Here is a 15,816-nt window from a genome sequence, read left to right as displayed (position 1 = left end):
CTTACCATTGCTTCCAAATGTGAAAAGATATTTTCACGACCAGGGGACCTAAAAGCTCATGAGTGGACACACACAGGAGAAGAACCTTTCCGTTGTTCCAAGTGTAATTGTTCCTCGAATAACCTTTTAGGGTTCATTTTTTTAAACTCCCTGTCCACCCTCCATTATAACAAATATATATAATAATAACAATATTGACAATATTGATTTAAATACTATTTTTTTTTATTTAGTGGCACCACAAATATTAATTAATATTTACAAAACAGTTTCTGCAGACATGTCAGACCATAATAAATAATACATTTACTTTGTATAGTGCTTTTCATGACATTTTAAAAATATATATGAATAATGATGTACAATAAAAACAACATTAAACATGAATCATAGGTAAACTAACAATATTGTAGACTTGATGCTAAATACAGATTTTTTTCAGCTTTAGGGTGTATATCATATCCATGTAGTTATGTTAGGAAGTTTGCGATCTTTATGACCGGTCCTGGTAACTTCACCCCAACTTCTCTTATCCCCAGAACACAGTAACTTAAGAACATAAGTGTTTTTCTGACATTTTGGGAAATTTAAGGGATTTAAAAAAAAAAAAATACAGTCGCAGCAGAGCCCCAAGTCCTCGAGGGCGTGGATGTTCTCCCCATCAAAGGCCAGCGGGATTTCACACTCATGGTGAAAATGATTTCCGCCGATGTGCAGTAACGGAGTGAAGAGTGGTGAAATCTGTGTCAACAAAAGTAAGAAAAGATTAATACACATACAATTAACAAAGAACGGAACAATTGTTCAGCTGTAGTTTTATATAAGCATGCACACCTATGTTTATGAAGAAACAGATGATTTGTGCATAGGCATACCTTGTCACTGACATAAAGGCCACTCGGGTTCTCTTGAAGAGGTAGGGCAAGAGCAGGATCGCTGCTGTGGTCTCCAGTCCTAGTAAAGTGAAGCAATGATCTTACTACCTCTTCTGTATTGTCCTTCAGGGACTGTCAAAATAGCAGGATGATGTCCTCACCCCTGCCTCACCTCTCTACCTCTGCTAGTACTTGAATTCTCTTTTTGTCTATATCCATTCTATGGACTTGATTCATTTCTGAGAACATCTGAAAAGATAATTTATACACATTTGTATGCTAATAGACTTCAATTTGTATTGACTGCTAGGTAGGTTAAATGTACACTTTTGCAGCTGTCCTACAACATATCTGTACCTTCTTGATCCCAATTGCATTGTGTCCATGTTCTGTCCTATAAGAATATCAAAGGAAGATAAAATGTGTCAAAGAATAGTATTACAATCATTAAAACATTATATATATATATTAAATAAATATTGAAAGATAAAGTGTACCCAGTGTAGAGCTTTGTACCCTGTTAGCAATCCTGAAAAGGCACGAGAGAATACACACAGGAGAAAAGCCTTACCACTGCTTCCAAATGTGAGAAGATATTTTCACGACCAGCGGACCTAAAAGCTCATGAGTGGACACACACAGGAGAAGAACCTTTCCGTTTTTCCAAGTGTAATGGTTCCTCGAATAACCTTTTAGGGTTCATTTTTTAAACTCCCTGTCCACCCTCCATTATAAAAAAATATATATAATAATAACAACATTTTTGACTGCCCACCATTGAGAATTTGTGCAACCAAGTTGTCCTTACCACGGTCTGATTTCAAGAGGGAACTCCTGCAATATCTGTAGTAACTTTCCACCTCACTGCACAGCTTCTCTCTCTTTTCAGGGTTCACTAGATAGGCATGTTGTTGGATCGGGGCCCAGTCCCCAATGTCATGCTCTAGTACATTTGGGTTGGCACATCTGAGAATGAACCCTGACATGAATTGTAAATATAAAATATCAACACCAAATGTACACCCCTTTGTTCATATGTATTGGCAATAATTCACTTAGGATACACCCCTTTTTTCAATTTTCACCTAAAAGGACATACCCAAATCTAACTGCTTGTAGCTCAGGCCTGAAACAAGAATATGCATTTTCGTGGTACTATTTGAAAGGAAATATTTTGAAATTTGTGGAAATGTTAAAAGAATGTAGGAGAATATAACAGAATAGTAAAAGATAATACAAAGAAAAAAACAACTGTTATTTTGTATTTTTTTTGTACCAACATCTTTGAAATGCAAGATTTTGTCTACTAGATGGCAGCAGTGTATGGGCAAAGTTGATTGACTGATCCAATGAACCATTGCATTTCTGTAAAAATGTTGTATCAAGACTGCCCAAATGTGCCTAATGTGTTTATTAATAAGTTTTCATGTTCAAGATTATACACTCTCCTCAAACAATAGCATGGTATTATTTCACTTTACTAGTTACTGTAAATTGGACATAGCTTAAATGATTGTTAATCTAACTGCAAACTGCCAATATCAGATATATCTATGTCCTGGGAAATGTTCTTGTTAATTGCAAAGTCATGCTAATCGCATTAGCCTAGGTTAGCTCAACCGTCCCGTGGTATGGTGCAGCATGGAATAATTAAATTTAGTATCTTTTGTCAGGCTGAATGTTTGAAATATGAGGTGATTTGAGACATGCTTCTTCAGTAGAGGCAGTGGTTAGATCGTTGGGACAGTAACCGACAGGTTGCTGGATCTGAATCCCGGAGCTGACAAGGTAAAAAATGTCGTTTTTTTTAGCAAGGGCGTTAACTCGCCGTGGACGTCGATTAAGGCAACCCCCCCCACACCTCTCTGATTCAGAGGGGTTGGGTTAAATGCGGAAGACTCATTCAGTTGTACAACGGACTTCCCTGAAGACTATTTGCATTTGAATTTTGTCAAGAAATACTGGAATGGCATAAGATTGTTAATAAAATTGATTATTGGCAAATGTATTATTCTGCGTCCACGTGTATAGGCTGCAAGTACGTTGAAATGAAGTTGTTTTAAAGTCATTGACAAAATGAAATAATTTCAACTAAAACCGAACGTATATTGGTCAACAACATTTAGCTATTTTGGTGGGATAGTGTTAAGGGATTTTTTAAAATCAATAATGACTTATGTATACATTTCAATCAGGACTGACTAATCAGAATACTATTATGTGACTGTATAGATGTCTGAATTTTCCTATAATCCTTGTACTGAATATGTGTGTAAATATAATCAAGAATTAGAACAATGACTGTCTGTTCCTTGGTAGAAATTAATGAACTTATAGTCAGACTGGCTAGAATGCTTATCTATGAAGGCTTGAGAACTATACAGCCATTGTACTGGAGTGGAGATGAGACGGGATAGTATGAAAACTAATTACATAATTCAGTTTATAACCTGTGGTAAACTGTATCATGTTCAGTACTCTCGAGAATAAACGCTGCTGATTGATTTTGAGACTGGTCTCTGTCGATTTTATGCAAATAAGAGTCTTACAAATTCTTAGAAATTGACAGTGTTTCATTTTAATTGGGTATTAAAACATATAGGAATTTAATTCCTGCAACAGATAGCCCCAATGTCAAAACACAGTTTTAACGTGTCCAAATCAATAACCAATATGCAGAAACAGGTTGTGATATATTGAAAACCTAAACATAAAATGTACAATATAACCATATTACTTTTATTTATTAAACAAGCACCTTATAAACTGCACAAACAACAGAAACACTTGTTTTGACAAGTAGCAATAAATCACTGATTTCGATTAGTGGGGAAAACAGGTTGTACTGCTGTTAACTAACACAACAAAAACACGTGGAAATTAGAGTTACCTTGGTACCTCACTGGTTGAAGGACAACCTGCAGAAGACAGTCAGCTACGTTTTGGAGAGATGGAACACTTTGTCATCACTCATCAAACTAACAGCTCAAAAACCACACGGAATCTGGGAATAATGTGTACATCATTGGTTAGAAGACAACTTGTAGAAAACAGCTAGCTACATACTGATTCAAGTGGGTCGCCAACGCGGTAAGTGCAACACAACTCTTTTTTTGTTAGTCACTTTTTGTTAGACCACATAAATAGTACTCTTCCATTTCAGAGCCTGGATTTTTCCCGAGGCTAATATCCATATCACGCTGAAATCAATTGAACAGGGGGCAAACGTTTAGGGTTCTACATTGTGACTTCATTAAAATACTCCTACTACAATGTTAAAACATTCTATATTTTGAGGTTTTATTTCATTGATATCGTGAAACAACTCCTTCATGTATGTTTTTTCTGATGTTTGATCAGAGATCTTTTACTAGAGTATCTCTTGTCACATTGATCACAGCTATACCGTTTCTCTCCTGTGTGTGTTCTCTGGTGTATAGTCAGACTGCTAGAAGTAACAAAACTCTTCCCACATTGATCACAGCTATAAGGTTTCTCTCCTGTGTGTGTTCTCTGGTGTGATATCAGGCTGAATGACTGACTAAAAGTTTTCCCACATTGTTTACAGTTATACGGTTTCTCTCCTGTGTGTGTTCTCTGGTGTTTAGTCAGACTACTAGAAGTAACAAAACTCTTCCCACATTGATCACATCTATAAGGTTTCTCTCCTGTGTGTGTTCTCTGGTGTGATTCTAAACATCCTGAAGAAACAAAACTCTTTCCACAGTCTGAGCAGCTAAAAAGTTTCTCTCCTGTGTGTGTTCTCTGGTGTTTAGTTAGACTGCTACATGTAAGATATCTCTTGCCACATTGATCACAGCTATAAGGTTTCTCTCCTGTGTGGATTCTTTGATGAATTGTAATGCCTGCTGAGGAGGTGAATCTCTTCCCACAGTCAGAGCAGCAGTGAGATTTTTTCCCTGTGGGTCTCTGCTGGTGCTTCTTGAGGAGTTCGGATCTGGAGAGACCTTTCTCTGCCTCGTCAGCATCATGAAGTTGTTGAGGCTCCCCAGAGGATCCAAGATAGTCACGTCTCTTTCCTGTGTGAACAGAGTCAGGCAGATGGTTAAAGGCCCACAACAGCAGAAATCCATAGTAAAAGGTGATGCCAACAGCATAGCCATGATGTTGTACAACAATTGACGTCTGTAATGAATGTTAAAATAATTTGACAATTGTCTTAAGACAGTCAAGTGAGAAAGTTCTAGTTTGTCTTGTTTTCACATTAGTAGTAACATCGATGATTGTAGGCCAGAAATAAGTTATTCAAGTTGTTGAAATCCTAAGCACTGTGCCAGACGACTTTTGGTCTCCAATATCGGCCCCTTTCTGTGTTTGCTAAAATTGCAGCACGAGGGTGATGCGCACACAATTTGATTGCAGAAACACCTCCCTCCTGATGAGGAAACCGCTAGTTATGGATGTAGTATATCTGCCTGGAGCAAAAATGCAAAAATGGTGAGCGAAGATTTTAGATTTTCACAATGTATTCTGAATATTACAGCGCACTATCAGCGCAAGATCAGGAGTGCTACTCAAGGAAACTCACATTAAGCTCTGTGTCTATTCACTAATGAGCTTTTAAGTCCCCTGATCTGGAAAATCTCTTTTCACATTGGAAGCGGTGGTATGGCTTTTCTCCTGTGTGTGTCCTCTCATGGCGTTTTAGGTTCCCTAACCAGCAAACTCTTTTCACAATGGGAGCAGTGGTGTTGTCTTGCTGGTTTGGGTGTCTCTGGGTCTGGTTTCCCTGAAGGACTCTTCCTGCTGTCATAGTGAGTCTGGTCTCTCTCCTGCCAAAGACACAGTATCTAGTATCTTCCTATGAGGTGTAATCTAGACTATATCCCTCAATAAAAGAGCAGAACTGGTCATCACAGAGTGGCTGTAGTGATTTGTAGGCTGGGTAAATTCATTTGAATTCAAAACATTTTTTTACAGCATCCCTTTTGATTTAAAAACAATATTTCCTTACATGTTTGACTATGGAAGAAGTGGTAAGAAATGTACTTTTTGTAACTAAATGTAAAAACATTAATGAGATATACAGTACCAGTCAAAAGTTTGGACATGTAAGAGTATAGCTTCTGTCCCCTCGCTCGAACCAGGGACCCTCTGCACACATCAGCAACATTCACCCACGAAGCATCGTTACCCATCGCTCCACAAAAGCCACGGCCCTTTCAGAGCAAGGGGAACCACTATTTCAAGGTCTCAGATCAAGTGACGTCACCGATTTAAAATGCTTTAAGCGCGCAGAACCGCAAACTAGCTAGCCATATCACATCGTTTACACTCACCCAACCTTTTGACCTCCTCCTTTTCTGCAGCAACCAGTGATCTGGGTCAACAGCATCAATGTAACAGTATAGCGAGTGAAGTCACCGATTGAAACGCTATTAGCGTGCACCACGGCTAACTAGCTAGCCATTTCACATCGGTTACAGACATACCTGCTCATTCAAGGGTTTTTATTTATTTGTACTATTTTCTACATTGTAGAATAATAGTGAAGACATGACAACTATGAAATAACACATATGGAATCATGTAGTAACCAGAAAAGTGGTAAACAAATCAAAATATATTTGTAGCCACCCTTTGCCTTGATGACAGCTTTGCACACTCTTGGCATTCTCTCAACCAGCTTCACCTGGAATGCTTTTCAAACAGTCTTGAAGGAGTTCCCATATTTGCTGAGCACTCGTTGTCTGCTTTTCCTTCACTCTGCGGTCCAATTCATCTCAAACCATCTCAATTGAGTTGAGGTTGGGTGATTGTGGAGGTCAGGTCATCTGATGCAGCACTCCATCACTCTCATTTTTGGTCAAATAGCCCTTACACAGCCTGGAGGTGTATTGGATCATTGTCCTGTTGAAAAACAAATGATAATCCCACTAAGCGCAAACCAGATGGGATGGCGTATCGCTTCAAAATCAAATCAAATTTTATTTGTCACATACACATGGTTAGCAGATGTTAATGCGAGTGTAGCGAAATGCTTCAGAATGCTGTGGTAGCCAGACAGGTGTGAGCTTTTCCAAATAATTTCCAATCAACTGAATTTACCACAGGTGGACTCCAATCAAGTTGTAGAAACATCTCAAGGATGATTAATGGATACAGGATGCACCTGAACTCAATTTCGAGTCTCATAGCAAAGGTACTGAATACTTATGTAAATAAGGTATTTGTTTTTTCTTTATAATAAATGTGATTTTATTTCTAAAAACCTATTTTCGCTTTGTTATTATGGGGTATTGTGATGTCATTATGGGGCATTATGTGTAGATTGACGAGGATTTGTATTTATTTAATCCATTGTAGAATAAGGCTGTAACGTAACAAAATGTGGAAAGACTTTAGTGACATAAATAAGGGGTTAAAAACATTTTTTTATTCTCTCTCAGATAGAGGACAGACACTTCAGAACAAACTTCCTTTAGATTGTTTTGGGGAAACAATGTTACTATGGTTACTGTTGTTCCATGTTGTGAATGTTATCCAATGTTTTACTATGGTTACTGTTGTTCCATGTTGTGAATGTTATCTAATATGTTACTATGCAGTATGCAGTATGGACTAATAATTTTGTCTTACAATTCAAAATCAGAAAGACAAATTATCCTTGGAGGGTGTTTCTACAGGACTATACCAGGGAAGCCCTTCATGTTGGAGGGTGTTTCTACAGTACTATACTGGGGAAGCCCTTGCTTTGGATAAAAGCGTCTGCTAAATGGCATATATTATTATTATTATATTATGTTGGAGACTGTTTCTACAGTACTACACTTTTTCTAAAGAGACTCACCTATATCTTCACCACACAACCCTCCCCTTCTTCTTGTCTCAACATTTTAAATTATACTCAAGAGACATTATCTTCATACCTATTTGAGATGCTTTTCACTGACAGCCGCAACTCAGTAATCAACGAGGCCTATTGCCACACACACTGCCCAAATAGGCATAAGCCTACAAGCTTGTGATTTGAAACCATACACAGCTATTTTTTTAAAGAAGCTAATGATCCCTGATTCCTCTGTGGCAACGTCACACTTTCTGGTAAAGGATTTTCTTTCTTTCTGTATAGACAGGAGTTATTATATAATTTGGGCAAATGTATCTAAATTTATTTACCTCTTGGGCCCACCACTATGTCAATTCTTTCCTGTTCTATTGGACCCACCACTATGTAATTTTCTCTTGTTCTATTAGACCCACCACTATGCCATTTCTCTCCTGTTCTATTGGAGACCCACCACTATGCCATTTCTCCCCTGTTCTATTGGTTTTCATATCAACTTTATTTCGTTGTCCAGAAGCCAAAGGCACAATCCTAGTTGTTGCAGCTGTAGACTCCCCCTCTTTCTAAGTTCCTAAAAGAGATTTTCATCTGTTAGATATGAACTTCTACCAGGTGGACTGTATAGAACGGCGTGTTCATGTCTGTGGATTAAAATGGATGACAATAATAACAAGTATACCCAAAGAAAGGAGAGGCGGGAGCTCGAGAATCCGCAGTGCCGCTTTGTGGACAACGACTCCCCTTGTTTGGTCGGAGAGACATCTTGTTAGTATATCCATAATCTTTTGTGTAGCCAACCCAACTCTCACATGGCACTATTGGTGGGCACAGTGTGTAGTAAATCATCACTACACAAAAATCACTACATGCCGTGCCCCCCAGTCTGCGGTCAGCAGATAGACCCTTCTTAAATATATATGTTAAGTCACCTTTTGGAAACAGAACGGAAAAAACAAGGGGTAGCTTGCTCTCTACGCCGTCTGATTGTAGACATCCGTCATCATCCTAGGGCCCTTCATTGAAGAGGTATTGACGAGCCAACTCCGAATATCCAAAGTTAAATACCGATATAAGGCAGTACTTACTGGTGTTAATCTCCTCCTCTTCATCTTCATCTTTCAATGTGATAGTAATCTCCCCTTCCTTCTTCACTCCAAAAACTGTATCCTCCTCTTCTTTTACTGTAACATCCTCCTCTTTCACTCTGAACGAGTCTTTCTCTTCTTCTTTCACTGTAACAGCCTCACCCTCTACTTGTTTTTGTATTTTGACATCCTCTTCCTCCTCTTTCACCACAACGTTCAGCCACAGACCCTCTTCCTCCGTCCAGCAGACTTCCTCTTCTTTAACAGGAGGGGAGAAGTTTAGGGAGCTCATGTTCGGGGATGTTAGCTAGCCAGCTATCATTAGTGACCATGCTAGTGCTAACTTACCCAGCCAGCTACTATAGCTGACTAATAAAACATTACGTAATATTAAATTAAATAGGTTAACAAGTAGATACGACAGAAGTGTGTCTAAAACACATTAGCTAATATACGCCGAAAGCGTATAAACAGCTGGAATATTTCGGCTATGTTGGCTAGTAAGCTACCGAGGTGTTTGACGAACTGTTTATGAAGAACCGTCCACTAGATTATACGTCACGCTAGCAGCATCGCCTGAAAGATGCACATCGCCGTCTGCTGACTGGAGTGGGAAACGCAGTTGAGGATCATATTTTATTTTCAGACAAAGATTATTTTAAATGAATTTAGTTAAATAATACCATTATATTGAGACATACACAGACAGGAATGTGTTGATTGATTAGTGCGAATAAAACATGTTTACCACAGCATATTTAAGGGAGCTTAATTAATTAAGTCATACTACATCTAAATTAGCAGCTAGCTACAGTAGATCTATACTGCTCCTACAAGGTGTAACAATACCTCATATAGATGTATATAAGGAACAGACTAGGTCTATACTGCTCCGACATGGTGTAACAATACATCATCTAGATGTATATAATGAACAGACTAGATCTATACTGCTCCTACATGGTGTAACAATACATCATGTAGATGTATATAATGAACAGACTAGGTATGGTGTGGGGCTTTAAGGCGATGCTGTTAGTGTGACGTATAATCTCGTGGACGGAACGCTTCTTTCAACAACTGCAACAGTTAGTCAGCCACCTCAGTAGCTTACTAGACAAAATAGCCGAACCAATTAAGCTCTTTAGTGTATATTAGCCACTGTGTTTTAAACCCACTTCTGTCGTCTAGTTAGTTTTAATGTCCGTTTTAGTCCGTTTTAATGTAATATATACGGTGTTGTTGTTATTAGTCAGCTAGCGGGCTTGTTAAATTAGCATTAGCCTAGCAAGCTAACATCTCCTACCATGAGCTTAATAAATTACTCTCCTCCTGCTAAAGAAGATGAGGTCTGTTGGACGGAGAAAGAGGGAATGTGGCTGAACGTTGTCGTGAAAGAGGTGGCTGTCACAATACAAAACAAGTAGAGGGTGAGGCTGTTATAGTGAAAGAAGCAGAGAAAGACGTTCTGAGTGAAAGAGGAGGAGGATGTTAGTGTTGAAGAAGAGGGAGAGAAAGAGGAGGGGGGAGATGAGTCACATTGGAAGAAGACAAGGATGAAACTGGATATCCGGGCTCGGTTTCCCAATGGCATGTTAAGGCATCCAATGGTTCTAACGATAAACGGGCCCTGATTAACACTAGTAAGTACTGTCTTAAAAACAGAGGCACACACTCTGCCGTTTTTTGAACTGATGTGTGGTGTTACAGGGGAAATATGCAATAGCTACATCCATATTTAGACTTTTTTTAAATTATTTATTTATAGCCATTGATTCTTGAAGAATATAACACATGCCTCATGAGCTTAGTTCAACTCTTTTCCCCATCAGAACTCCAAATAGGCTTTTTTACCCCAATGTTTAGAAACAATTTAAATGATAAACAAACACTGTAAACACTCAACATGGTTAAAACTATGTTGATATCATGGATGGTCAGTCCTTGCATCCGTAGGTACTACTATGAATTTGAGAGGAGTTACATTTCTCCAGCCCCATCATCGTCTTATTACCAAAAAAGTGGTGGAATGACGGCTTTGTTTTTGTATGAACTGCAGATTGGTTGATAGATGTGTGGCTATTTTATAGGGGTAACCTAGGATTTAAATAGCGAAAAATTGTCAGCCTGAGACTTGGTTTGGTAAACAGTTGAGGAATGAGGACTGGAGAAATGTAACCACTCTCAAATTCAAAGAGAAGGCTATTGTAGTGTAACGGATGTGAAACGGCTAGCTTAGTTAGCGGTGAGCGCTAAATAGCGTTTCAATCGGTTACGTCACTTGCGCTGAGACCTTGAAGTAGTAGTTCCCCTTGCTCTGCGATGGGTAACGATGCTTCGAGGGTGACTGTTGTCGTTGTGCGCAGAAGGTCCCTGGTTCGCGCCCGGGTATGGGCGAGGGGACGGTTTAAAATTATACTGTTACAGTAGCAACTGTAACTCAAAACCTAGCGACCTCGTTAAGAAGTTCAGACATCTTGGCGTAACAGTTATAAGGTGTTGGCTTGACAGTTGCTGGACCCAGGTTTCAGTCCAGCTCAGGGCTACCCCTTGAATTGACTTCACTATAAATACAAGGACTGGCAGAGTAGCCTAGTGGTTAGAGCAGTGGACTGGAAGGTTACAAGTTCAAATCCCTGAGCTGTTTGTGAATGATTCCCTTCATTTGTTCACGTCACTTTGAATAGAGGGTAGTAAAAATTCAAAAATGCTTGGTTTTTGCGAAACTGTGCTTGAAAGAGAGAATTTATTGATTTTTGTGCGCCCTCTCCTCTGTCGAAATGGTTTGCAAATTCTTTTGATTCAAGAGTGAGACTCTCCTTTAGTGTTTATGTTATTAGGTCTATGTTATTGTTCGGTTAAGTTATGGGTCCTAGAGTAGGTCTATGTTATTGTTAGGTAAAGTTATGGGTCCTACAGTAGGTCTGTTATTGTTAAGTGAAGTTATGGGTCCTACAGTAGGTCTATGTTATTGTTAGGATCTTCCAGTAGTTATCGATGTTTTCTACTAATGTGAAAACAAGACAAAATATTACTATTGTTGCTCAATTGACAATTGTCAAATAATTTAACAGGTGTCAATTGTTGTACAACTTCATGGGTACGCTCTGGGCATCACCTTTTACCTCAAATAAACAGTGGATTTCTGCTGTTGTGGGACTTTAACCGTCTAACTTTTTTGTTCACACAGGAGAGAGATGTGACTATCTTGGGTCCTCTGGGGAGTCTCAACAACATCATGATGCTGAAGAGGCAGAGAAGAGTCTCTCCAGATCAGAACACCCCAAGAAACACCAGCAGAGACCCACATTGAAGAATCCTTACTGCTGCTCTGACTGTGAGAAGAACTGCAAATCTAAATCAGAACTTAAAATCCACCAGAGAATCCACACAGGAGAAAAACCGTAACACTGCTCTCATTGTGGAATGAGTTTCTCTAGATCCTATTAATTGAAAACACACCTGTTAATTCACACAGGAGAGAAATCTTATAGCTGTACTCAATGTGGGAAGAGTTTTACTCCATCTTCCAATCTGACTAAACATCAGAAAACACACACAACAGAGAAACCTTATAGCTGTGATCAATGTGGGAAGAGTTATGTTACATCTGGCTACCTGACTGTACACCAGAGAACACACACAGGAGAGAAATTATTTAGCTGTACTCAATGTGGGAAGAGTTTTGTTTAATCTACGTATCTGACAGTACACCAGAGAACACACACAGAATAGAAATCTTATAGCTAATCGATGTGGGAAGAGTTTTACTCAAACAGCCTGGTACAACACCAGAGAACACACACAGAAGAGAAACCTCTTTTCTGTGACCAGAGATAATCGGATAAAAGCTTGCAGATCAAATATCAGAAAGTACATACAGGAAGGAGTTGTTTCATGATATCAATGAATTAATGTCACAATGCAAAATGTTATAACAATGTACTAGGAGTATTTTAATAATGGCACAATGTAGAACCCTAAACATTTGCCACTTTATCAATTGATTTCAACATGATATGGATATTAGCATTTACATTACATTACATTTAAGTCATTTAGCAGACGCTCTTATCCAGAGCGACTTACAAAGTCATTTAGCAGACGCTCTTATCCAGAGCGACTTACAAATTAGCCTCAGGGGAAAATTCCAGGCTCTGAATTGAAAGTTGTTGTGTTACACTTAACACGTTGGTGACCCACTGGAATCAAAATGCAGCTAGCTGTTTACCACAAGTTGTCCTCTAACGAGTGATGTTTACATTATTCCCAGATTCCGTGTGGTTTTTGAGCTGTTAGTTTTAACAGGACGTGCAACCTCATCTCCCTCCTCTCGCACAATTGATTTCAACGTGATATCGATGAGTAATGACGTAAGTGTTGCGTTCTTTTGTTTAAATGCATCACTCCAAAATGTAGCTGACTGTCTTCTGCACGTTGTCCTCTCATCAGTGAGGTAAAATACATCTCCCATTTCCATGTTTTTTTTTAGTTGTGTTAGTTTCAACAGCACGTACAACCTAATCGATATCAGTGATTTATTGCTACTTGTCAAAACAACAGCGTTTCTGGTGCTTGTACAGTTTATAAGGAACTTGTTTAAATGAATACAAGTAATATGATTATTGTTGCAGATGTTTGTGGTTATAGCCCATTTTATGCTTGGGTTTTCAATTTATCCCAAACTGTTTCTGCGTATTGGTTATTGATTTGGACACGTTAAAACTGTGTTTTGACATCGGGCTATCCCACCTAGCAAAATGTAATTGAAAAGACGTTGAAGACTATTCCCGACGTCCAATATACGTTCGGTTGAAAGTAAAAGTTTAAAATATGTATTTTCGAGTAGTTTTTTCAGTGATTTCAGTCATTTCTTCTAGTGGTTAGAGCGTTGGGCCGTCATTGTGAGACAGAATTAGGTCTTAACTGACTTATTTACAATGACGGCCTACCAGGGAACTGCTGGTTAACTGCTTTGTTCAAGTGCAGAATGACAGATTTTTACCTTGTCAGCTTGTTAAATGAAGGTTAAAATAAATAAATAAATACACATGGAAGCAGTATAATAAATTGCTCTATAATCAATTTCATTAACAATCTTACATCACTCCAGTATTTTTGACAACATTCAAGTGCTAATTGTCTTTATTCCACAACTGAGAAAGCATGACTCAAATCACCTCATATTTCAAAATATTCTGTTTGACAAAATATACATTTTTTATTATTCCATGCCTCACCATTAAGTTCATTATTGCCAACACATAATAAAAGGGCTGTACATTTGATCACAATTTATTTTGACTGCACGTTTTTCCGTATTGGAGATGAGTTTTGTTTGGACTCGTTCCAAGTGGAATAGAAGCTAGTGAGTTGTAGGTAGATGAGAGTTCTAGAAGCTAGTGAGTTTAAGGAAGACGAGAGTTCTCGGATTCTATAGAAAGAAAAGGGAGAAAAGATACGATTGTATATTATTATTTAGAAGTGCGTGTTTTCATCTTGTTTTTAATTGTTGACAGCCAGTAGACACCATGTTGATATTGGTGAAAGTGAAGCATTGTAGTTGATAATAATGTGAAATGGAAGTTGTTTTCAGTTGGTGGTAAGCAAACTTGTCCACAAAAATATAGGATATATTTGTTGTCTTAAGGGGGAAGGTAGTTACAGGCTTTGGTTTTTCCATTTAGGTTTTGAGGTTGGACTTTAGCACGTACAGCTCGGTTGCTTCCTGTCTTTAAGTTTGGTGTGGGTTTTTCTTTTGTTTTTCTTGTTTCCATTGGGTTGCATCCATGTCTGAAATGTGCTGTATAAATAAAGCTTGATTTGAATATATTGTAAGTCAAATTAACCCAATGACTAACCAATCAACAGACTCTTGGTCCATGTCAGTATGAAAAACAGTATAATCCCACATTTCAAGCCTGCTGAAGGCGTGGTGGAGTGGTAAACACCACCCCCGGCTCTACCAGGGGCTTGAGGTGGTCTCCCACAGCTCTGATTATGTCATGTTCTGTGGCCTTGCCGTTCCATTTATTGACTGCCCCTGCAGCACAGAAACACATTTATTCATAAAACACTCAAAGTAATGGATATGGCACATCTACGTCCTCAGTTACACCTGGCACCTAAATGTGACTTCTGTCATCCGACCACTCCAAGCTGCATTAGTTTCAGATCTACCAGGATGGGCCTTTGACATAGTCTGGATGCAGTCAGGCCACCAAATATGCATCAGCAGTGTAAAGAGATGGGGTGAATGGGTGGGGAAAAGTACATTATACACAAATTATCTTCATAATATCAAAGAACAAATGTGTGTGCCTGAGAGGAAATTAACTTTCATAAAGCCTAAAGGGGTGAGAAATTACACCAATATCAGTGGATAATTTGTACTAATGTAAATAAACAGATGATGGAACATTCTCCCTTTTGCTTACATTATGTGATGAACACAAATATTTACCATCTAAACCATGTGTGACCTCTCACCTCTCTGGCTGTAGAAGTGTTCTTCCTAACCAGTCCCTCAACAGCTCTCTGACTGAGCTCCACCGTCACTGGGTCTTCAGAGGAGAGGAAGGCTGAGGAGGGATGGAAGGATGAATGGATCAGTCACTCAATAATGTGTAGAGCTGCTGTTTACACTGTCTGACAAATTAATCACTATTTTAGTAGTTCATTAAAGTAATTTAGGCTTTATGACTGCTGAATACCAACTATCCATCACTTAGATAATGTTTTTTCAGGTAGAGATACATCTTTGGGACATCACTAGCCCATTGAAGTTGACATTTAAAAGGGTTAAGGTAGGGTTTAGGATAGGGATGTCCCAAGGATCCCAGATAGCGTGCATTCTTCCGTCTCTCTTACATAGCAGGTGTAAAAGAAACACAGACAAGGCAATGAAATATGGTCATTGTACTGAATTACATTTATGCACTAGAGCATTGGCCTGCTGGAAGTGTAGAGCATTGGCCTGTTGGAAACTACAACTCCCTACTGCATCACACAGCTCAGTCTGGTCTGATTTATCTCTGTCCAATGTTGT

General features: G+C 38.7%; 1 protein-coding gene across 3 annotated transcripts in view; it reads right to left on the bottom strand.

The window, feature by feature from the left end:
- The window catches only part of LOC118386785 (gastrula zinc finger protein XlCGF17.1-like), a 96,209-nt gene extending 86,722 nt beyond the window's left edge, over positions 1-9,487 (bottom strand). Inside the window, exons 1-2 of one of the 3 annotated variants that reach the window (XM_035774624.2) lie at positions 8,769-9,318; positions 3,426-4,915 (exon numbers count right to left, since the gene is read on the bottom strand). In XM_035774624.2, coding sequence (XP_035630517.1) covers positions 4,206-4,915; positions 8,769-9,060 — 1,002 coding nt within the window. In that variant the 5' untranslated portion in view covers positions 9,061-9,318 and the 3' untranslated portion in view covers positions 3,426-4,205. Of the gene's footprint in view, positions 1-3,425; positions 4,916-6,326; positions 6,747-8,768 lie in introns of those variants that run through there. The other 2 variants (XM_052523451.1, XM_052523449.1) reach the window with 2 other exon arrangements.
- Between the last annotated feature and the right edge of the window lie 6,329 nt (positions 9,488-15,816).

Source organism: Oncorhynchus keta, chromosome 8 (assembly GCF_023373465.1).
Source record: "Oncorhynchus keta strain PuntledgeMale-10-30-2019 chromosome 8, Oket_V2, whole genome shotgun sequence".
NCBI classification, from domain to species: Eukaryota; Metazoa; Chordata; class Actinopteri; order Salmoniformes; family Salmonidae; genus Oncorhynchus; species Oncorhynchus keta.
The sequence above is the reverse complement of the archived record's forward strand: the minus strand, read 5'-3'. Positions and strand labels throughout refer to the sequence as shown.